The 22,075-nt window shown below is 50.3% G+C and overlaps 1 protein-coding gene and 1 long non-coding RNA gene across 3 annotated transcripts; both read left to right on the top strand.

Annotated features, from left to right (window-relative positions):
* The first annotated feature begins 13 nt into the window (after positions 1-13).
* LOC147995759 (uncharacterized) lies at positions 14-7,929 on the top strand. Its single transcript, XR_015683921.1, has 3 exons — positions 14-61; positions 2,930-3,097; positions 7,701-7,929. It is a non-coding gene; the product is annotated as an uncharacterized LOC147995759 (long non-coding RNA).
* A 2,420-nt stretch (positions 7,930-10,349) lies between these two features.
* On the top strand, positions 10,350-20,855 carry Dusp15 (dual specificity phosphatase 15). 2 transcript variants are annotated; one of them, NM_001108598.2, is made up of 8 exons: positions 10,350-10,576; positions 11,290-11,323; positions 12,788-12,870; positions 15,586-15,635; positions 16,446-16,520; positions 16,952-16,975; positions 17,589-17,760; positions 18,388-20,855. In NM_001108598.2, exons 1-8 carry the CDS (start codon positions 10,556-10,558, stop codon positions 18,661-18,663), a joined length of 735 nt encoding a protein of 244 aa, NP_001102068.2. In that variant the 5' UTR covers positions 10,350-10,555; the 3' UTR covers positions 18,664-20,855. The 2 variants fall into 2 exon arrangements, with proteins under 2 accessions (NP_001102068.2, NP_001231713.1); NM_001244784.1 differs by lacking the exon at positions 16,952-16,975.
* Positions 20,856-22,075: the final 1,220 nt, after the last annotated feature.

The following is a 22,075-nucleotide window of genomic DNA, read 5'->3' as shown; positions in this document are numbered from 1 at the left end:
TCGCCTTTAGGCCGTATATATTGGTTCCCTCAGACCCATGGCTCTTGGAAGTGTTGCCCAGGTCAGTTGACTGCCTCAATCTTTCTCTCTTGGTGCCACTTCCCAACGTTGGGGTACACTTGGCTGGCTGCCCGCCATAGCACTTACTATTCTGCTTCCAGCTCTACTTCCCCGCCCATTTAAAAGCACTGCATTTGAAAAATGGTCACGTTTCAAAACAAAAACAAAAGCAAGCAAGAAAACAAAACAAAACAAAACTGCAGTCCTCTAATCTAACTGAAGGACGTTTCCTCACCGGGTCACCTTTATTTGGTCTCCCCGTGAAACATTAATATTATTAATATTCTCTCCCCCTCTCTTTCTCTTTCTTTTTCTTCATTTGGGTTGTTGTTTGAAACAGGGTCTCACGTTACTCAGGCACTCCTCAAACTCACTTCAAGGCCGAGGATGACCTCGAACTCCTATACCCTTCCCTCCACCACACCTCTACATCTGGCTCTATAACTTTCTCTACCTTTTAAGCAACCGAGCAAAGTGGCATTTGCTTGGGAAGTAAAGGCCGAAGGATTCAAAGGCATCCTTGGATAGAAAGTGAGTTTAAGGCCAGCCAGTATGATATAAAACCCTGCCTCAAAAACAGAAATAAGCTAGTTACAATTTACAATAAAAACTCTGTTTTTGCATTGTTGTGCTAGGGATTGACCTAGGGCCTCCTGTATAATAGGCAAGCACTGTACAATTGAGCTACATCCCACACAGGGAATAATACCCTTTTTTTTTTTTTTTTTTTTTTTGTAAGGCAGGGTCTAATAGTGTAGCACTGGCTGTCCTGGAATACACTTTGTCAACCGTGCTGGCCTCAAACTCAGAGGTCTTCCTCTGCCTCCACCTCCACTTCCCAGGTGCTGGGATCAAAGGCCTATGCCACTAGCCAGGCAATAATAATAACCCTTAAGTATCAATTGTTTGCCAGCGCTCACCCCGTGCCTGCTGTAGCATCATGCCTGACCACTTGGAACACACTTTCCACCACACCCCTCCCCCCACACACACACCCACTGGCAGCCTTCCTAAGCTCATCCGCCCACTCTGTGACCCTGTTCTTCCCATGTAGTCTCCAACCTGTTTCAGTTGACAATTTGGCGTTGCTTCCCATCCCCACTTTCTGAAGTCCACCTGTCACAGGGTCCCCTTACTGACAGCTCTCCTCACCCCTCTGCCCTAACCTCAGCTTGCACTTTGTCTCAGAACTTCTCCAGCTGTCTATTATTCCATTCTGGAAAAAAAAATCCTCTAAATCTGTAGTATCTCCTCCCATAAGCACCTAGAAAGGAAAAAAAAAGACTACTTATGTATTTTCCACTGTGCCTAGCGTTTGACAGCTGGCTAACACTGCCCAGTGGCTGCATGAATGAATGAGAAAATATCAATTAAATGGATAGTTACCAACTGCGAGAGTAGAATACAAAGCCCCAAACTAAATATATGTCCGAGATAATTAAGAACAAGTACTCAAATATTTATGCACACATATTCACAATAGCAAGATTCACAAGGTCCCCAAAATGGAAACAACCTGAATGTCCATTGAGAGACAAATTAGTTACAGTAGATACATATAATCAAATGTTACTCAGCCATAAAGAGGCAGGGTGGACTGAGACACACTGACGCGGGTGTGGTTGAACCTGAATGATATGCTAAGGGAAAGAAGACACACAGAAGGTCATAGGTTGTGTGGTTTTCAGATGAGTCTTAGTACGTCAATTAACTCAATATAGAAAATTCCTCAGCTTGGAAAGATGGCTCAGTGGTTAAGAGCACTGACTGCTCTTCCAGAGGTCCTGAGTTCAATTCCCAGCAACCACATGGTGGCTCACAACCATCTGTAATGGGATCTGAAGCCCTCTTCAGTGTACTCATATATAATAAATAAATAAATCTTTTTAAAAAAAGAAGAAGAAAATTTCTCACGGGTAACCCAGAGATTGCCTCCCTAGTGGTTCTAGATCCTGTCAAGATGACGATATCACACACCAAGGTAGGGAATTTTCTGCAGAAAAAAATTCAAATCTGCTGAGCAGGGGGTGCACACTTGGGATCCTAGCACTTGAGGAGCAGAAACAGGCGGATTACTGCACATTTGAATACAGCCTGGCTATACATTGAGTTCCAGGCTATCTACTGAGACCTTGTCTGGAAAAGATGAAGGAGGGAGGGAGATAGACAAGAGAGGAGGGAAGGGAGGGTAAAGGAATAAAAGAAGGAAGGAAAGACAACTCTAACTACAAACCATCTGAGAATTAACAGAATTATAGATTAGGATTTTAAATATATCAGTTGCACAAAATAAAAGCAGCTTCGGGCTGCAGAGATGGCTCAGTGGTTAAGAGCACCGACTGCTCTTCCAGAGGTCCTGAGTTCAAATCCCAGCAACCACATGGTGGCTCACAACCATCTGTAATGAGATCTGATGCCCTCTACTGGTGTGTCTGAAGACAGTAGCAGTGTACTCATATATAATAAATAAAATAAATCTTAAAAAAAAAATAAAAGCAGCTTCAGGTCCTGGCTCCCGAGAGAACCCATACTAGGAAGGAACCTGTGTAGAATAATGGCTTCATTTACTGGACTTGTGCATACTCAAAGTCAATGCCATTAAAGAAATTTGTCCTTTGGAGATTAACTGAGGCTGCTGCTGTTGGGGACATTTCCAAAGCAAGTGACTTCCATGCTTTTGTACTCCCAAGACCTCTAAGGCTGCATTGCATGGTTCGCTGTTCACAAGGTGCTCATGAATCTACCTTGTGAAGTCCAGAATGACCAAATCCCCACCCCAATTTAGACCCGCTGATGCTACCCCAACAACTGCCACCAAAGTTCATGTAAAGAGATGAATTCTCTCTCTCTCTCTTTTTTTTTTTTAAAGGAATTTAGTTTTAGTTATTCGTACGTGTGGTGGGAGTATGTGCATGTGTGAATTCAGATATCCGTAAAGTCCAGAAGAGGGTGTTGGATCTCCTGGAACTGGAGTTACAAGTGGCTGTGAGCTGCCATGTGGGTGCACGGAACCAAACCTGGATCCTCTGCAAGATCAGTGAGTGCTCTTAACTCCTGGGCCCTCTCTCCAGCCCCAACAGCTGGATTCTTAAGGACAGAAAAACCACCTTCTGGGGAAAATTAAATGGAAATTACACATAAAAGATAAAAACAATGAAATCACACTGATGTCATTGAAAGGCCACGTGTTGGTGAGGCCTGAGATAGAAATCTTTATATGCTGCTGGTTGACTTGGACACGCTGAGAGTGACCCAGAAGCTCCAGTCAGGAGGGAGATGCAATGGTTTGGTTTGGAGAGAGAGGAGCTGAGACAAACTGCCCTTTAAGAGACAGTTTTGTTAAGGACATGGAAGTGTGGGGGTGTCTTCGGTACCAGGCAAAGAGGGTGCCCACACACACGTTAAGGTTTCCAGGGTAAGCAGAAGGTCCCAGGCTGGGAGTCAGCAGACATGGTTAATTAATAGTCTATGGTACATGCTTGCCATCAAGTAGCCGGACTGTCCCCCCAAAGGGCATGGTGGTGGGAGAGACTGCGGGGTCACAGGCCACCTTGCCAGCCAGCTCCAGCAGTTGCACGTTTGTAGAGGGTGTGAGGTAGCAAGGGGGCATGACCTATTTATAAGTGTCTGGAATGGGTGCTCTAACACCTAAGACTTGTCCAGGGCTCCACGACAAGGCTCATAATCTCCCGTGTGCTAGGGTCTCCACTGGGTGCTTTAAATAAGCCATCTCATCTACTCACACTACAAACCTAGAGTCTTTTTTTTTTTTTGTTTTTTTTTTTTTTTTTCCGGAGCTGGGGACCGAACCCAGGGTCTTGCGCTTCCTAGGCAAGCGCTCTACCACTGAGCTAAATCCCCAACCCCCAAACCTAGAGTCTTTTTCAATGCCTTCCCATTTGTTGATAAAGAAGATGAGGCTCATAGACTTGAAGCAACGTACTGAAGAGCACAGCGGACGCCACCAGACTGTGGGATGATTGATTTCTCCTAACAGCAATAGAAACTTTCTGATTGCTACTTATAGTTCCCACACACTTGGTAACCTAGACATCCCATGAACGTGTTATCTTAAGGTTCTGGGAAGAAGCCTGGAATGGGTCTCACTGGATGAATTAAGGTGTCCACATGGCCGATTTCTCTCTGGTAACCATAATGAAATAATTCTGCTTCCTTAAAGTTTACACCAGCAGCTCCTGAAGTCTCTCGTGTGTGAGCTAAGCAACCTCCACCCTAAGGAAATATGTTGGAGGGTGACACACCTGGGTCCCTCCCCACCACTTCCTCCCCGCTCTTATTAGAGATTCTCCCTCGCCCATCTGTCACCTTCCAAGGTCAGCTACCTGTAAGTTTCCAAAGACATCAGTTTATCTTTTAAACTTGTTTTGAATCTTTTCAAGGAATCTAGCCTGCCCTGAGATAGATGCTCTATTGACCTCTTAATGTAAAAAAAAAGCCCAGAAATAAGAGTTCACTTACCACTCTGTTCCTGCCCACCTTCACTCCTATTATGTGCTATGTCCCTCTAACCCAGTCACCTTCCCTGTCACCTGGGAGAACACTAGACTGGCGATTTCACTGGACACTCCAGCACCATTCCACCTCACGCCAGTTAATCAATGCCTTTAATCCGCCTCCAGCCTTAATCTCCCCCCATCCTACATAACACAACACACATTGACAGCAATCAGCATGTGGACATCTTTGAGAACAAGCATTTTCGTTACCACGGTGAGCCGTGGACTGGTTTCCGTGGAGACCCATGTTTTAGCAGAATTTTTTGTAAAATAGTCACCTCATGATTTATTTAAGGAAGTCGGGCTCTGCTAGCCCTTGCAGAGCAAAGAGTTCATAGCTGTTAAGTGTGTGATGTCTAATAACTTCCTTATTTTTCTCCTCGGGGCTTTTACCCTGGTAGAGGTCTCTTGTTCCTGTGACTTGACCATTCCCTCTAAGTACCAAGTCGGGACACAAAGGGCTACTGGGGCTGATCTTTTATAGATGAAATAAACTAAGAAAACACTAGACTGGTGATTTCACTGGACACTCCAGCACCATTCCTGCCTAGGTTCACAGACTAATTCTTAGTGCTCTGCTATGCAACCTTGACCTTGTCTCCAGGATACTTTATCAGTTCTCTCAGCCCTCTGTCCCCTGGGTTGTGTATGTTTGAGGCAAGATTTCATATAGTCTAGGCTGGCTCAAGTTCACAAGGTAGCCTAGACTGAACTTGAACTCCTGCTCCTCCTGCATCTATCTTCGGAATGCTGTGATCACAGGTCTGCACGTTCACACCCCATTTATTAGCATCCCCCCCATTTATTTGTTTATTTATTCACTTTACAACGTGATCGAAGCACTTCCTCCCTCCTCTCCTCACAGTCCCACCTCTAAACTCCCCCCCATGGGTACCCACCATCCTGGTACATCAAGTCACAGCAGGACTAAGCGCATCCTATCCCACTGAGGCCCAACAAGGCAGCCCCACTAAGGGAAAGGGATCCAGAGGCCCATAACAGAGACAGCCCCCACTCCCAATGTTAGGGGACCCATATGAATAACAAGCTTTACATCTGCCTCACATGTGTAAGGGGCCTAGGTCCAGTCCCTGCGTGCTCTTTGGTTGGTGTTCAGTCTCTGTGAGCCGCCCCCCCCCTGCCGTGAGCCAGCTTCGTTTACTCTGTAGGTCTTCTTGTGGTGTCTTTGACACCCCAGCTCCCTCATCCCCCACCCCACCCTCACTCTTCCACAAGACTCCCTGAGCTCTGCCTTGTTTAGCTGTGGGTCTCTGCATCTGTTTCCATCAACTAATGGATGAAGCCTCTCAGGAGACAGTTATGCTAGCATAACTGTCTGTAATCGTAGCAGAATATCATTAATAGTGTCAGGGGTTAGCCCTCTCCCATGGGATGGGTCTCGGTTTTGTCCCTCACTGGTTGGCCATTCCCTCAATCTCGGCTCCATCTTTGTCCTTGCACTCCTTGTAGGCAGGGAAATTTGGGGATGGAAGGTTTTATGGTTAGATTGCTGTCCCCCTCCCTCCACTGAAAGACCTGCCTGGCTGCAGGAGGAGGACAGGGAACAAGGGGACACTTCTCCATTGCTGGTAGCCATGCAAACTTGTGCAACCACTTTGAAAAGCAATTTGTCAGTTTCTCAGAAAATTGGGAATAGATCTGTCTCAAGACCCAGCTATACCACCCCTGGGCATATACGCAAAAGATGTGTCACCATATCATAAGAACATTTGCTCAACTGTGCTCATAGCAGTTCTATTCACAATCGCCAGGAACTGGAAACAATCTAGATGTCCCTCAAGAATGGATGAAGAACATACGGTACATTTACACAGCGGAATACTACCCAGCTATTTAAAAAACAAGGGGGGTTGGGGATTTAGCTCAGTGGTAGAGCGCTTGCCTAGGAAGCGCAAGGCCCTGGGTTCGGTCCCCAGCTCCGAAAAAAAGAAAAAAGAAAAAAAAAACAACAAAAAAAAACAAGGACATCATGAAATTTGCAGGCTAATGGATGGAACTAGGAAAATCATTCTGAGTGAGGTAACCCAGACCAGAAAGACATGCACGGTATGTGCTCACTTATAGGTGGATACTAGCCATAAAGTGCAGGATAACCACGCTACAACCCACAGACTAAAGACGCTAAGTAACAAGGAGGGTCTAAGGGAGAAAGCTTGAATCTCACTCAGAGGGGAAATAAATAAATACTTGAAGTAGAAGAAGGGAGGAAGCTGGGTGGGATAGGCGGGAGGGCTGAGGAAGAAAACAGAAACTGGTGGGGGGAAGCTCTAAGGTAGGGGAGACTCCAGGGAGTCATTGGAGGTGACCCTGGCTGAGACTCCTAGCAGCAGGGGATCTGGAGCCTGAAGAGAGGAATATTTTTCTTTACCTTCAGGGACCAGGCCTTCTGGAGACTCATGTCAACATCAGCGTATCTTTGGTGTGACGTTCCACCTATGACGACATCCAATAACCACACGTTGAATTATTGATGTTTTCCTTTCCGTGGCAGAGATAATGATTTTTCAAGTCAGGGAACCTAGGAGTCCCTTCCTTCCCCACCCACCTCTGTCTGCGTATCCTCTGCCACACTCCTAGATATTCACACACAGGGAGCGCCCCCCCTTCCTTGCAGCCTCTTTGTCTGCTCCACCCACAAGTTGCCTTCATCTTCCACCTGCCCAGCTGCAGTAGCCTCCTTGATGATTTCAGTGAGGGGAACATAGTGAGGGACGTAAATGCTTACACCAGATGCCATGGGTCCTTGGTTAAAGTTTCCCTTTGGCTTTCTATCCCATGGAGGAGAAACCTATGTTAAGCCTACTTGTGCCATGGAGGGTCCTTTGAGCAGGCGCCCTGACTGCAGCACTCTTCAGCCTGTCTCATGCCCCTGCCTCAGCTCCCTCTGCTTCAGCTGTGTCTGCTTGGCCCACAAGCCACACTCCCAGGGCAGGCCTCTGCAATGCTGTCCTCTGTCCTCCTCCACTCTTGCAGGGGCTCTGCCAGCTCTCAGCTCAACTGCCCAGGTTTTCTCCACCACCCTGCTCTGTTCTCTTGGTGGTCACCCTCGACCTTTGGTAAATGAATTATTTGTTAGTCGTTTTCCTTTGCCTTCTCGCCCAGATCCGGGATGTGTGCTATGCTGACACTGGGCACCTAAGGCTACCAGCATCTGCTTCACACATGGTCTGAGTTGAGGTTTGTCAGAAGTAGAAGCCACACACGGAGTTTTGAAGACAATGCCATGGAAAGATCATAAGACTCATCATCACCCATCTCTAAACATTGGCCAAAAGCTAAAATGATCAGGATCTGAATATACTGAATTAAATCAAAATATGATCAACGATTAATTTGCATCTACTATTTTCATGTAAATACTAAAAAGATTCAATTTAAACATGCACACATTTTGTACTTCGTGGGAGGGAATTCGGCCAAGGCTTCTTTTTCCATTTGTGATCTCCATCCTTTTTTGGGTTTGTTTTGTTTTCGAGACAAGGTTTCTTGTAGCCCAGGCTAGCCTCAAACTTGCTCTTCTGATCCTCCCACCTCTGCCTCCCAAGTGCTAGATGACAAGAAGTTACAGGAATGCTGGGGTTCAAAACCCAGGGTTCATGAATGTTAGGTAAACGCTACCAGCTGAACTGTATCCAGCCCCTTTTCATGTAACTTCAAAATAACCCCTCGGTATGTATGTGTATAAAAGAGATGTGCAAACCAAACATTTACTGATAATGAATGAGAAGAGAATTTATTTTAAGATAACTTTTCATCTACATACAATATCACATATGTAAAGGCTCTAGCAAGTTTGCATCCCAATGAGATGATGAGGTACTTACTTACCTTCTGCATAAAGAACTAAATCTCGGCTGAATATTTGATACTGCGGGGCATTCTTCAGGGCTGATATTTTAGTTTTGTAACCGTCAATGCTGGGAATGCCACTTTGCATAAATATACAGCACAAATGTCAGAAGGTGTTGAAAATTCCGCCCTAATCCTGACCCTACATTCACTTAATAATGTTTTAGGAAATTGAACTCAGCAACACAACAGCATCTAAAACAGCAACACAATACCAAACATTTCAATATGACGAAATGGGAAGATATTGACACAGGCTGAGGATCGGGGGCAGGAAAACATTGAGTCCCCCACCCCCATAGCTAGAAGAAAGTTGTACAGTGAAACACTGTAGTTCACAACACCAGAGTCTCAAGTCTGGGCTAAGGTGTCTCAGGTAGAGTCTGTGGGTGGTGAGTGCCTGACAGAATGCTCACACAGAGTGTGTGCTGGAGATTTAAAGCCAAGAAACACCCCCAGAATCACTGTGTTTGGTTTTGAAATCAGGCATCGCGGGGTTGAGGATTTAGCTCAGTGGTAGAGCGCTTGCCTAGGAAGCGCAAGGCCCTGGCTTCGGTCCCCAGCTCCGGAAAAAAAAAAAAAGAAATCAGGCATCGCATGCTTTTACACAAATTTTTCACAGCCATCACAGTTTGGTCGGTGCCCACAGCTGAGGAAGCTGAGTTTTAGCCTGCGGGTTAACTAAGGAAGGTAAGAGTCACCCTATCTTACCCCATGACTCTGTCCCTAGGACTCACTGCTCACTAAATATTTGCTGAATCATTTGGGTTTTATGAAAACTGAGAGTGTTGAACCAAATACCCCATATATACTGTGAACTCAAGGAAGGGAGTCGCACGAAGAATGGCTTTCTTTTTCCCCAGTTACAGCTGAAACGGACTCTCTGTCTGCCTGAGTGGACACTCCCCAACAATCACTTGGATAGAAGGATAAGGATGATGTCCACGGGAACAAAGCAGGCTCAGCTGTTTCTATTCAGTTCCCACAGGAGGTGCCTAGACTCGTTTATTTTAGCATGCTTATGAAGACAGTATCAGCTGAAGCCACATGGAGACCTCAGATCATTCAACAAGTGTGAGCACATGGGCTTGAATTATGGACGTCCTGTTGCAGTTTTCTGAGGCAGGATCCAGGTGCCTGAAACCCTTCTACAACACTCTTTCCCCATATTTACCCCTGCTTCTTCAGGCCTCTAATGGCAGTTATACCTGGTTCAAGTGGAATTGTTCACGTGGCCCCATCCTCCCTGGGGACCAGAATACATGGAAGGGTGGATGGGAGGGAGGACGAACGAGAGAAGACTGGATGATGGGTGAATGATGGATAGATGAATGGATGGGAGGGAGAGAGGTGAGAGATGGGTGAATGAGTGAACTGACACATAAATGGATGGAAGGAAATATGGATGATAGGTGGATGAAAGGTGAACGGATGGGTAAGTGGATAGAATGGATGAGTAGACAAGAACAGTGAGATGAGCTAGAAAGGGGAGGAGAGGGATGACTGCTAAGGTGGTTGCATGGGCTGGGGAGGACATTTTTCTGTTTTCTTGTTGCAAACAGAAACCTTTGATAATGAGTCCAGCCTCTACCTTTAAAGGGACCCAGGCTGGAGAAGCTAGCTGCTTTGCCCCCAGCCTTAGGCAGGTGCAGGCACAGCCTTAAGCTGGGGGCGACTCGCCCGCCCTAAACGCGGCGCCTGATGGTGCCAGGGTGGGGGGAGCGCCCCGCCCCCACCTCCGGAGGTGGCGTCCCACGCGGCCGCAACAAGCTGCCGTTGTCCCGCGGGCCGTGGGCCCCGCACACTAGGGCTTTGTCCGGCCCCCCGCCACGGCCCACGGGGGAGGGGGGCCCACATGACCGAGAGGGTAGGAGGAGCCGGCGGCGGCGGCGGCGGTGGCGGCGGCAGCAGCTCCATCACTTCCCTCCGGGGCCGGGGGTCAGCGGGCGGCGGTGGCGACTGGACAGGGCTAAGCAAGGTCGCGGACGCTCGGCCCCTGGTTCTCCATCAGACTGCAGGCTCCGGGCCTGGGCCAGTAAGGCAGCTGTGAACCTAGCGCTTTCCAGGCGCTGAGCTGGGCGTGCGCCCCGCCACCCTGCCTCAGGATCATGGGAAATGGCATGACCAAGGTAGGGGGGATCCCCGCTGTGCCCGACGACCCCTGGACAGGTCGCTGACCTTCTGCTCCCACTCCAAGATGTCCAAGATGTATGCCACATCTCTGTCACTCTGCCCTCCAGACTGCATTTGCCTGCCTTTCTGTCTCTGCCTGCGCCTGTCTGTCCTCTGCGGACTCTTGACTTTTGCTGTGCCTTTCGCTTGCCTCTCCAGGAGCATGTGTCTGTCTGTTTGTCTGTCTGTTTGTCTGTCTCGTGCGTGTGTGTGTGTGTGTGTGTGAGAGAGAGAGAGAGAGAGAGAGACTGACAGACAGATGGACAGACTGACAGACAGACTGACTTATGGACTCTGGAACCTCTCTCTATTTCTCCAGCTCTGTTTCTGCATGGCCTTCCACTTGTGCCTGTCTCAGTCCACTCTGTCCCTGCCCCCCTTCCTGATCTCTACCTGGGACTTCCTACTCACACCAACTCTTCTTTCTACCTCTCCCCAGGCTGACCTCCCTGGCCCCTCCTGTGGTTAATTTGATCCCCTGTTCTTGCATCCTTGTCAGAAGCCCAGACCCCTCATGCAGCACTCAGAACCTATCAGGGAGATGGCTTCCTGAGGTCTCACCACCAATAGAGAAGAGCTTCGGGGTGGGGGGGGGGAGTTGGAGGGAGGCAGCTACCGTGGGTGGGAAGGGGTGCAGGCTGACCCCTGACCCCTGCTGTCCTTCCTCCAGGTACTTCCTGGACTCTACCTTGGAAACTTCATTGGTGAGCACTGCCCCAAGACCATGGCACTCTGCCTGTCCCAGGCCTGTGTCCACTGTTCACGCTCAGGCCCACACAACTTAGATGCTTTCAAGAATGGACTGTGGGGGGAGGGAGGATGCCAGGCTGGAAGGAGAAAGGATTCATGTAGGATTGGGAGTGCAACGGCTGGCCTGCCCTAGGCTGGAAAGAGCACTCCCAATTCAGCCTCCCTCCCAAGGTTCGCCAACAGGTTAAAGGCCACACAACAGAAGGTTCTGAGCTCTGCCAACCTCCTCAGCACAAAGCCTGCCAGCCCAGAGGGTTTCCTCCATTAGGTGTTTGTTGAGGTCTGCCTAGGGTTATGGCTTCCCTCGGTGGGAAGCTGTGAACTCTTCTCTGAAGAGGAGCTGGCCCACCAGCTCCTATAAGCAGAGTCCTGAGTGGAAGCACCAATGGCCTCCAGCCAGGGGTGGCAAGCCTGCAGCTTTCTCATCTCTCCCACAGACTTCCATGGGGGAGGGGGAGGGCCCTCCCATCCCTGCCATCACCAGCTTCATGCTCACTAGGGAGCCAGAGCTGAACACAGACCTTTGACTTTGTGGTGGAAAATGTGCTGAAACAGGCTGGCTCAAGGCCTAGGGGCCCAAGGTGGAAAGGTCACAGGGAAGACTCAGGTGACCCACCCTATGGCCCTGACTCCTTCCTCCCTGGAGTCTCCATAGCAGCTCCTGCCACATTGATTTCTGAGTGGATCTGGTTACGTTGTGTGTTAGTCCCATTAGGACAGTGCCATGAAGTTGACCCCAGACTCAGTGCCCAGCCAAAGCTTGCACATAGCAGGCACATGCTGGCACATCTCACTCCCCAGAGATGGCCACTGGCATCCCGAAAAGGTGTTTTCCAGGGTTAGGGGTCACGTAGTGTAGATACAGATGCAATTTTTAAAACAAACGGAACCCCACTCTGCATGCCGCTCAGGAAGTGATGTGTCCCACTTAAAACACACACCAGGGACATCCTCATCTATCAGCTCGCAGGGATCGATTTAATTGTCACACAGGAGTCCAGAGTACGGAGGTACTTATGTCCATCCGGTCCCTTTCTGGTGGGCATTAGGTTACTCTAAACGGTTAACTGCTTCTGCATCAAACGGCCCTGCAGAGAACACCAGCCTCCATGTGCAGCCCTGCGTGTGCACTCACTCTGTCCTCAGATTCCTAGAAGTACAAGTGCTGGGTTGGAGGATGAAGTAGGGATAGGTGTCTGGGATGGGAAGAACAGCACAAGGCTGGCTGGGCCACGCCAGCCTATGTCCGGTGGATGCCCCAGAGGTGGGGGAAGGAACACGCAAGCCTGCAGAGGGTGGTCCAAGCGGGCAGGGGAGGGGTGAGAATGCAAGCTGGGCACTGGCTTTTGCTGCACTTGGTCACTGGGAATAAATAAGTCTCACCTGCCAACTTGGCTCAAGCGGCCTGTTTCTTTCAGATGCCAAAGACCCGGATCAGCTGGGCCGGAATAAGATCACGCACATCGTCTCTATCCACGAATCACCTCAGCCTCTATTGCAGGTACTCCGAACCCTCCGCTCCAGGGCTGGTGGGGGGAGAGAGAGCTGTTGGTCCGGGCTGCCCCTCATCCCACTCCTACTTCCTAGTACTGGAGATAGAACCTAGGGTGTTGAACATTGAACACGCTAGGCCAATGCTCTGTCCCTGAGCCACCGTCCTTGGACTACCATCTGGACCCCAGCTGACTCATCCATCCTCATTAGGCTGTCTTATCACCCCTGTTTGGGGACTGAGGCCAAGGAGGTAAATGAACTCACCTAAGGTCATACAGTGAGGAAGCTGGCCAACTAGGATTTAAACATAGGCATTCTGACCCTAGGGGGCTTGAATCAATCCTTAATACTAAGACCTTAACACGGGTCTCATATTAATCCTTTATTTTTTGCACCTACCTGGGCATCCTTCCAATTGCCAAGTGTCTGGATGGTTCCAAACAGAAGATCCTGGGTTCTGTGCCTTGCTGTACAACCTTGGGCTGTGACTTCAGCTCATTGGTACTTTTGATCCCAACTGCCCCAGAGGGCTGTTGGGAGAGTTGCAAAGGTTCTGCCGGATGTAGAAGATTCTTCTGTACACTGTAAGGCATGGTGTCAGTAAATGGTTGGTTCTGCTCTCTGGAATCCTAAGGAAGAGAGGATGGTTTTAGGACCGAGAGGAAAGACCACTGGCGCTAGTGAAGAGACCATTTATTCTCCTTGTGACCTTGTGCACAAGACGAGCCAAGCCCCAGTCACCTATCTATCAAGTGGAAATCTTACAATAGTACTGACCTCACTGAGTTTCTCTGAGTCACTTATAGACGCTCAACAAAGTCTGATAAAAGATAAGGGTTTTTTTTTTTTCCAAATACTCTTACCCCAGGCTAGGAAGCTGTCTCAGTAGCTAAGAGCACAGATCCCCAGCACGCGTGTGAAAGCCAGAGATACCCATGTGTGCCTGTGGCCCGGGCACTGGAGGTAGACGGGGATGGGGAGAATAGCACAAGGCTGGGGCCCGAGAGTCTTTTGGACCAGCTGACTGCCACATGGCTGAAAAACATCTCCAGGATCTGTGAGAAAGCCTGTCTCAGGGGAATGAGGCAGGGGATGAGGGAGCAAGACCCCTGGCCTCAGCATGTGTGTACATAAATGTATGTAGGTATCCCTCCTGTACATACATCTGTGCATGTATAGGCATATATACACATACATATACACATTATTTTTCATATGTTTCTGTGTGTATGTCTATTCCAATAAAAGAGACCATTATATTAGATTCTGTGGTATAGGTTGAAAAGGCTCAGGAGATCTAAGATTAAAGAAGCAAAACAAAAAACAGGCTCCATGGGGCTGGAGGGATGGCTCAGTGGTTAGGAGCACTTGTTCTTATAAAAGGTCCAGGTTTGGTTCCCAGGGCCCGCTTGGCAGCTCACTGTAACTCCAGTTCTAGAGACGTCCTCCAAGGGCACTGGGCACACAAATGGTACACATGTGCGCACCTGCAGGCAGAATACTCTTTTAAATAAATTTTAAAAAGTGATGACGGACACCTCACGGACTTGCTGTGATGACCTTGGGCCTCAGGTTTTGCTTTGTTTTGTTTTTTAACCTATCCAATTTGATAGTCTCTAGAGCAGCTGACAATAATCTATGACTTTCATTGTCAATGAAGAAATTTCCAGGCCAGTGGAGTCTGATTTTTGCATTCTAGGGCAGCCTCGCTCTGGAGCACTGGAGTATGTAGTCTGAACAGATTGCATGGGCATGCTTTCCAAGTTATTAATGTGTTTATTAAAGCAATGAGTGCTTAGAGAAAGAGCCCTCCCCCAACACCTCCCCAGCAGCCACCCCTCCCATCGGGGAATGCAGCGGGCAGGGTTTGGACACTACCAGGCAAGCCCTCATTGAACACACTGCAAAATGAAACTGCAGATCTTGCAAACAACAAGGGATTCCGTGACCTTGGAAGTGTTAGACAGAGATAGGACAAAACCTCCATGGACGCAAGAGGACAGGTCCTTTGTCCTTTAAGAGCCACAGTCAGCAGCAAACCAGGCACCCGAAAGGGGTTGTAACAAAGCATTGAGGGGAATACTTGAGAAAGGGCAGTGAGGGGTTTGGGGTATGGGCCAAACTGTCTGCAGTACCCTTGTGAGGAGCCGAAGCAAAGCTAGGCTGCCTGACCAGGTCGTGAAGTTGTTACTGCTGATGCTGTTGTTGCTGGTGGTGGTGGTGGCCGTGGTGGCCGTGGTGGCGGTAGTGGTGTGTGTGTGTGTGTCTGTCTGTCTGTCTGTCTGTCTGTCTGTCTTTTGAGACAGAGACTTGCTGTGGTAGCCCAGGTTGGCTTCTAACTCATAATCCCCCCGCCTCAACCTCCTGAGTGCCAGGACTACAAATGGGTGTTTGCTCTGCCTGATCGTTCTTTTCATAATTTGTTCTCTTCAAGAGAAATGAGCTCTGCCCTTTTCACTGTATAACTTTGCAGTCCCTGCTCAGAGGAGAGTTCCTTAAGGAAACACCTTCCCAGTTTGCAAGCCCTCCTGCCCATGTCACCCGTGGGGGAGGACACCGTCTTACACACAGAGCTCGCAGGCTCACAGCCTGGGGACTGGAAAACACTGGTGGTCTAGGGAGGGGCCGAACTGGGCTGGGGTCACACTGGCCTGGGCAGCTCAGGCTGGGGGAGGGGTGCAGGCAAGGCCCCACCATCTGAGTGTGCATTTCCTCCTTGCAGGATATCACCTATCTTCGAATCTCAGTGTCTGACACTCCTGAGGTACCCATGTAAGTTCCCCCTGGATGGGTCAACAGCTGAAAGAGCTGCCCCTGAGGTGGGAGTGAGGGCATAGAGTACTGAGGCCAGAAAGCTGTCACAGGGGCATCCTGAGTCTGTTTCAACCATGTCCTTGTAGCATGTCCCTCCCTTATCAGCTCTCTCTAGAGCTTCAGCCTCCTCCCCTAGGACATGGAGAAAGTGTCCTGTCTGTCGGGACTGGGTGTACAGGAGATTTGAGGGTCAGGCTTGCATCCTGGCTTGCAGTTAAGACACCTGGTTTGCAGCCAGGTTTTGCCATTTACTGCTCTGTGACCTTGGCGAAATCATTTATCCTCTCTGGGCTTCAGCTACACCAAGGCAGGATGTGATGAGTCAAGGATGTTTGCAAAGATGAGGTGACCCGAGTTGAGGATGTGGGACAGTACCTGATGACTGCAGGGACTCTGAAAAACAGGGGTCTTGTTTGGTTCACTAGCACTGGTACCTGGAGTTTGGCATGGACCCTTTGGGGTTCTTCTCCCAACCTACTGCTAACTACTGCCCCAGCTCCTCTGGTTGTAGATACCAGAAGAATGGCACCCTCACTTTCCTCACACCCAAGTCCTTGTTCCTTGTACCCACCGGAGAGGTGGGGCCGGCCTCTCTTCCTGCCTGCTATGCTGCCTGCCTCCTTTCCAAGCAGTGGCCCCATTCACTGTACACACTGGCTGCACTGAGGACCCAGGGTTGTAGATCCCTTGCTGTCTGTAAGTGGGGAGGAGGCAACTCCCGGGAGGCCTACCCCCCAGCACTGCCTTCCCTGTCCCTCTCTTCTCTAGCAAAAAGCACTTCAAAGAATGTGTCCACTTTATCCACTCTTGTCGTCTCAACGGGGGGAACTGCCTTGTGCACTGGTGAGTCCTCACATGCTTGTCTCTCCTGTGGGGCAGGTCCCCTCCAGCCTGCTGACAGTCCATCACTCATCCAGACAGACCACTCTGAGGCCCATTGCTCCTAGCAGCCAGATGGCCATAGCCCAGCAACTGTGTTTCCCTGAGGCTCGGTTTCCTTATCTGTAAAGTGGGGGAGTAAATGTCATGTTGACAGGGCCGTTAAAGGAGCCGGATGAGGTCACATAGGAAGACCAATCATCCTAGCTTCTGCGTCCCTCCCCTGCTGGGCTTTGAGGCACCAGTGCAGGGCTAGGACTCCGAGTCTTCTCCAGTGTCCCTGACCCAAGGATGCCCTCCATCCCATGGCACCTCACCAAGGGTTCTAGCTGGGGCCAAGGGAATAGCTGTCCCCACATTCAGCCATCCTAACCTCCCCTTCCTCAAACCCACAGCCTATCTTTCACCTCGGGATCTTTGTACGTACTGCCTAAGAATATTTTGTCTTGTTTTTTCTTGTGGTATGGGTAATTGAATTCAGACTCTTAACACATCACACAAGGGCTCCACAACTCACCTACGGTCCCTGCCCCACATTCTGGGCTAACCTTACCTTCCAAAACTCAGCTTGATGTCACTTCCTAGGGATCCTCTCCCCTACACCTGTCCCACTCCCACTAAAGAAACCTCTCCACTTATGTGGCCCCAGACTCATCTTGGCTTCCAGCGGTCATCAGTATCTTAAATGGCTACTTTGGCTAGGGGCTGTGTCTCCAGGGCAGCAGAGGCCATGGGTTTATTCCTTACTGTACCCCAGGACCTGAACAAAAAGATGGTCAGGGGATGTTTGTTGAATGAATGAATGAATGAATGAATGAATGAATGACTATTCCAGCCAGCCCCTTGGTGTGGTATTGGTTAGAGGAAAGGGAAGTGTCACAAGCCAAATCTTGGAGCTTGTGAAGCCAGGCTCCCTGTGGTTGGAGCTCAAGGGACAACATGAAGAAGCCCCAGTAAGGCCAGGGGCTTGGCAGGGAGGGAATATGGAAGGGACTGGGGCGTTCCTGAAGTCCGGGGTTGTCCTGGCTGTAGCTTTGCAGGTATATCACGAAGTACCACCGTAGTGATCGCCTATGTGATGACAGTGACCGGACTTGGCTGGCAGGAAGTACTTGAAGCCATCAAGGCCTCCCGGCCCATCGCCAACCCAAACCCGGGCTTTAGGCAGCAACTTGAGGAGTTTGGCTGGGCAAACTCCCAGAAGGTAGGGGGCTGTGCAGGGCTGGAGTTGTGCAAGGCCAGGGAAGCCTGGATTCTCCCTTGATTTTGAGCACCCATTGGGTGGGATGTAGCCTGTGCCTCTCCCCTTTCTACACTCTCACTTTGCTCACAGACTCACAATCCTCCTGCCTCCAAGCACTGGGATTGTACCATAGGTCACACCTGACCTGGGTTTTCAGGTTTTGTTTTGTCTTTTTAACTGAGAACTTGGATGCCTTTAGACCAGACTGTAGTTAACACAAGTGTCCCTAACACAAGACAATCCAGGGTTTATCCATTGTGGGCGGGGGAAGGAGTCTGTGTCCTGTTCCACCCAGGGTCTTTTTGAGAGCAAAGGAGTCCCTTCGCTTAGTATTTCTTGGGAGCCGGGTGGTTTAATGCTGTTTGCAGCGGGCCAGTCTGGAAAATGGGAGTGTCTTGGTCAGTGGGGGTTCCGGAAGAGGTTAGGACCTGAGTTGAAGCGGGGGTGTACCCCCCCACCCCCGTGAGGGTTGGGAAGTCTTAGACCGGAGACAGAGAGCGCTTAGATGAGCCACGTATTGGGGGAGAGGTGGAGGTAACAGACGGGTGACAGCTAGACGCTCGCCCCCCTCCTCCCTCCCCGCCCCAGCTTCGCCGGCAGCTGGAGGAGCGCTTCGGGGAGATCCCGTTCCGCGACGAGGAGGACTTGCGCGCGCTGCTGCCTCTCTGCAGGCGCTGTCGCCAGGGTCCGGGGACTTCGGCCCCGTCGGCCACCACAGCGTCCTCGGCCGCTTCCGAGGGGACCCTGCAGCGCCTGGTGCCGCGATCGCCGCGGGAATCACACCGGCCGCTGCCGCTGCTGGCGCGCGTCAAGCAGACTTTCTTCTGCCTCCCCCGGTGCCTGTCGCGCAAGGGCGGCAAGTGAGCGCCGTATCCGCCGCTCCGCCCGTCCTGACGCTTCAGCCTTCGCGGGCGGCGGGGCTTCCCGCAGCTGGGACGCACCCAGAGCTCGTGGGAGCCTCGCCCCCGCCCCGTACCCACCACGCTTGTCTGCGTCCGTCCTCAGTGTCCGCTCTGTGAGTCTGTGTTCGGCCGGCCTGCTGCAAGCCACTTGGTGCCTTAGACTCGGGAGAAGGATCCTGGGCCTCCACCCTGACAGGCGAAAGCGGGGAGCAGGAGGGAGGATCGGGTGGGACGGACCGGCCTGGAGGAGATTAAAGAAGAATCTTTAAAGACGCAGAAGTTGCCTGGCCCAGTGCCTCTGTCATTCCGCAGAGCTTGGGCTCCAGGGCCTGCAGGAGCAGAGCAGGAACAACTTCCAGAGGCCCGGGGAAGCACCATTCTCCACCAGTCTCCAGAGCTGAAATCCAAGACCACGCCCTTCTTTGACACCAGCCCACGCCCCCTCCATCTCTCAGGGGCCTGGACTTCTGACACCGCCCTTGTGCCCCTTTTCTCCCGACCCTTCACCTCTCCGAAGCCCCTTCCTTTTCTCTAATTCTCCTTCCCTCTCTGCACAAATAACTGGTCAGTGTGGTCCAATTGGTGGCGTGGCCTTCATGTCACCGTTCACTGTCTGAGATGGCTTTATCCTCAGGGAGAACACCCAGGCTCAGAGAGGTCGGGCAGCTGGCCCAAGCACACACAGCAAGGGCAGATCATTCCCAGTTGTGACAACAGGGAGGAGGTTCCTGGAGAGAAAGACCCAGCAGGATGCAGGGGGTGGCGGGACTCTTTTTTTTTTTTTTTTTAAGGTAACCAAGCCAATAAAACAGTAACCCTATGGGCAAACAGAGGAATGGGTGTCATCAGAGCTGACGACTTGAAAGAGCCCAAGTAGACTCTTGGGACTTCGTAGCAGATGGAGAGGCAGAGATCTCAGCACCGAGCTGAGCGAATGGTGAAATGAGGACACCAACCTCCAATTCCTCATGTACTCAAGTGTTCAAGCCAGCCGTGAGCCAGGTACTGTGCTGGGCCCTGGGGCTACCACAGTGAGCAAAGAGCTGCCTGTATGCTGCTGACATTCTAGTGGAAAACACCAGATAAAAAAGGGGGTAAGGGGGTGGAACCATCTTGCATCTGGCTGGGGGTGGGATGGGGGAGCAGTACAAAGGCCCTGAGTTAGGACAATGTGAAGCCTGCATCCTCCTCCTGATTGGTTGGTGGCACTGCCACCTGGCCACTGTTTCCTAACCCTTAGCCACTTAACGAGCCCCTTTGGTGTAATGATCCAGATGCTTCCCTAGCCGAGTATCACCAATACACCTTATCGTAACAGTGAGGGCTCCCTCCTAAGGACTCTGTCACTGTGCTAAACACTGCAGCTCAGCCGATCCTCTTCCCATCCTCCCTAACAGTGCCCCAGGTTATAAGCAGAAGACAGGACTCAGATGTGAGCTCAGACTCCAATATGACTGCAGGGTCCACTCTTCATTATGATCTAGAAATATGAAAGGCTCCTCTGACACAGGGGAGTCGACTGCTTAGAAGGATAGAACACCTCATATTGGCTTCTAAAACTCCAGCCCCAGTTAGAGTATAGATGGGAAAATGTCTACTGACTTTTATTCCTAGTCACCGTTCCCTAAACAATGTATCAGGCACCTGACATTTGCTTCACATTGGAAGTATTTTTAGAAAAGGGTTCAAAGTACATAGGTGTATTCTTGCCGGTTCTGTGTAAATAGTCCACCACTTGGTTTAAAGGATTTGCCATGCATTTCAACATTCAGTGGGGTCCTGGATCCAGCCCAACTTAAATGGACAACTAATTATTACTCTTGTTAATCACATGAAATACCTTGTGCCCATCCCCCACCCCCTAGTTCACAGGTCTGAGTGACCCTGACTGCATGAATATCCTGGGACAGCTGCTGGTGTATGGGACCGAGAGGAGGAGGAATAAGAATGCCCTCCCACAGATGCTTGTGAAGGGAAGACCTGACTCCCCACATCTCTCCATGCTGGCTTGAACAGCCACTGCACCAGGGGATTTTTTTTTCCTTTCAGAGCCTCAGTTCCACCCCATATACAGCAAGGTCTGGGGCAGCCTGAACTACTCAGCATATTTCATAATGCAAATATTTCTTCATAATAAAAAACACAGACCCTAAAGACTGGTATGGTGGTGTGTGTCTACAATCCAACACTCAGGAAGTTACAGCAGAAGGATTTTGATTCAAGACTAGCTTGGGCTAAATACCCTGTCTCAACCTTCCCCACTCCCAATACATTACTGTGAAAATGTTCTCATGTAATTTCAGTGGATCATGAACCCCACCAGGAACGTGTAAATTCTAGATGTAGTTCTCAGCGAGGGGCACAGACATACAGCTTCGAATCCTAGCTGTCCCCGGTGACGCCATAGAGCAGCAGTGTAAGTCATTAAAGGTCCTGAGACCCAACGGGGGGAGGATTCAGCCAGACTAGCACAATGATGAGCAGCCACTCAACAGGCAGTCACGAACCAGGAGGGACAAGTGAGGTCCATGGAGTGCCTGCACGGAATGAGAGTAGGGAGCTGGCTAGCATTCGGGTCCCTGGGCCTCTCGGGACTGGCATGCAGGTCACCTAGGTGCTTTTAAAGCTGCTAACTGCCTCCTGATTATGACAAGAATAAATAGGTTTGAGAAGCACTTTGCCTTTCTAACTTCCACAGTCCACGTCCTGAGAGAAGACTGACAGCTGGACCCTGTGTGGTCCGACTATGTGTGTGGGGGGGGGGGGGGGGCGCTGGAGAATGCTGGAGTCCAGGAATGAGAGGCCAGCATGTAACATAACAGAATAGTCTCAGAAAGAAAGAGAGAAAAAACTAAACAAAAATAGACCGTTTGCAGGTAGGCTAGGAGAAGCAGAGGACAGATGTCCCATGGAGCAAGGTTGCTGCTCTGCTGGAGACTTCTTCCACCCACAAAATCCTGACCAGAGCGTGCTGCACTCTGGGGGCTCATCCTTGTCCTCAGGCTCCAGGAGAGCAGGCCACCAGGAGCAGTAAAAGGAAAGGGCCTTGGGGTAGAGGAACTGGAAAAGTGAACCGTTACCCAAGCTTTCACTTTCATTATGTGTGTGCACCCTTCAGGCCCCTGGTGATTCAGACACAAGCAGGTCCAGCCCGCCATCCCTAGCTCGTTGCCTAGGAAGATCCCGTCCTTGAGAAATCTATGGCAGGAACTGGAGAGCCTCTGCATCTCTGGGACTGGCTGGTGGCACAGCTAGAAAGTGAAAGCTGGGGAGGATTATGATGGAAGGCTGGGGCAAAATTCTTCTGAGGATTCCCAGCAAACACGCGGCTCTGCAGGGTTATCTATACCACACGGCAGGTCGGATTGATTGCT

Source organism: Rattus norvegicus, chromosome 3 (assembly GCF_021556685.1).
Source record: "Rattus norvegicus strain SHRSP/BbbUtx chromosome 3, alternate assembly SHRSP_T2T, whole genome shotgun sequence".
Classification (NCBI taxonomy): domain Eukaryota; kingdom Metazoa; phylum Chordata; class Mammalia; order Rodentia; family Muridae; genus Rattus; species Rattus norvegicus.
Note: the sequence above shows the minus strand (reverse complement) of the source record. Positions and strands in the feature narration are given on the sequence as shown.

Coding starts and splice junctions, on each gene's coding strand:
- Dusp15 (NM_001108598.2), top strand. CDS start 10,556: ATGGGAAATGGCATGACCAAG. Junction 12,871..15,585: donor CACCTCAGCCTCTATTGCAG/GTACTCCGAACC, acceptor TCCTCCTTGCAG/GATATCACCTATCTTCGAAT. Junction 17,761..18,387: donor GCTGGGCAAACTCCCAGAAG/GTAGGGGGCTGT, acceptor TCCCCGCCCCAG/CTTCGCCGGCAGCTGGAGGA.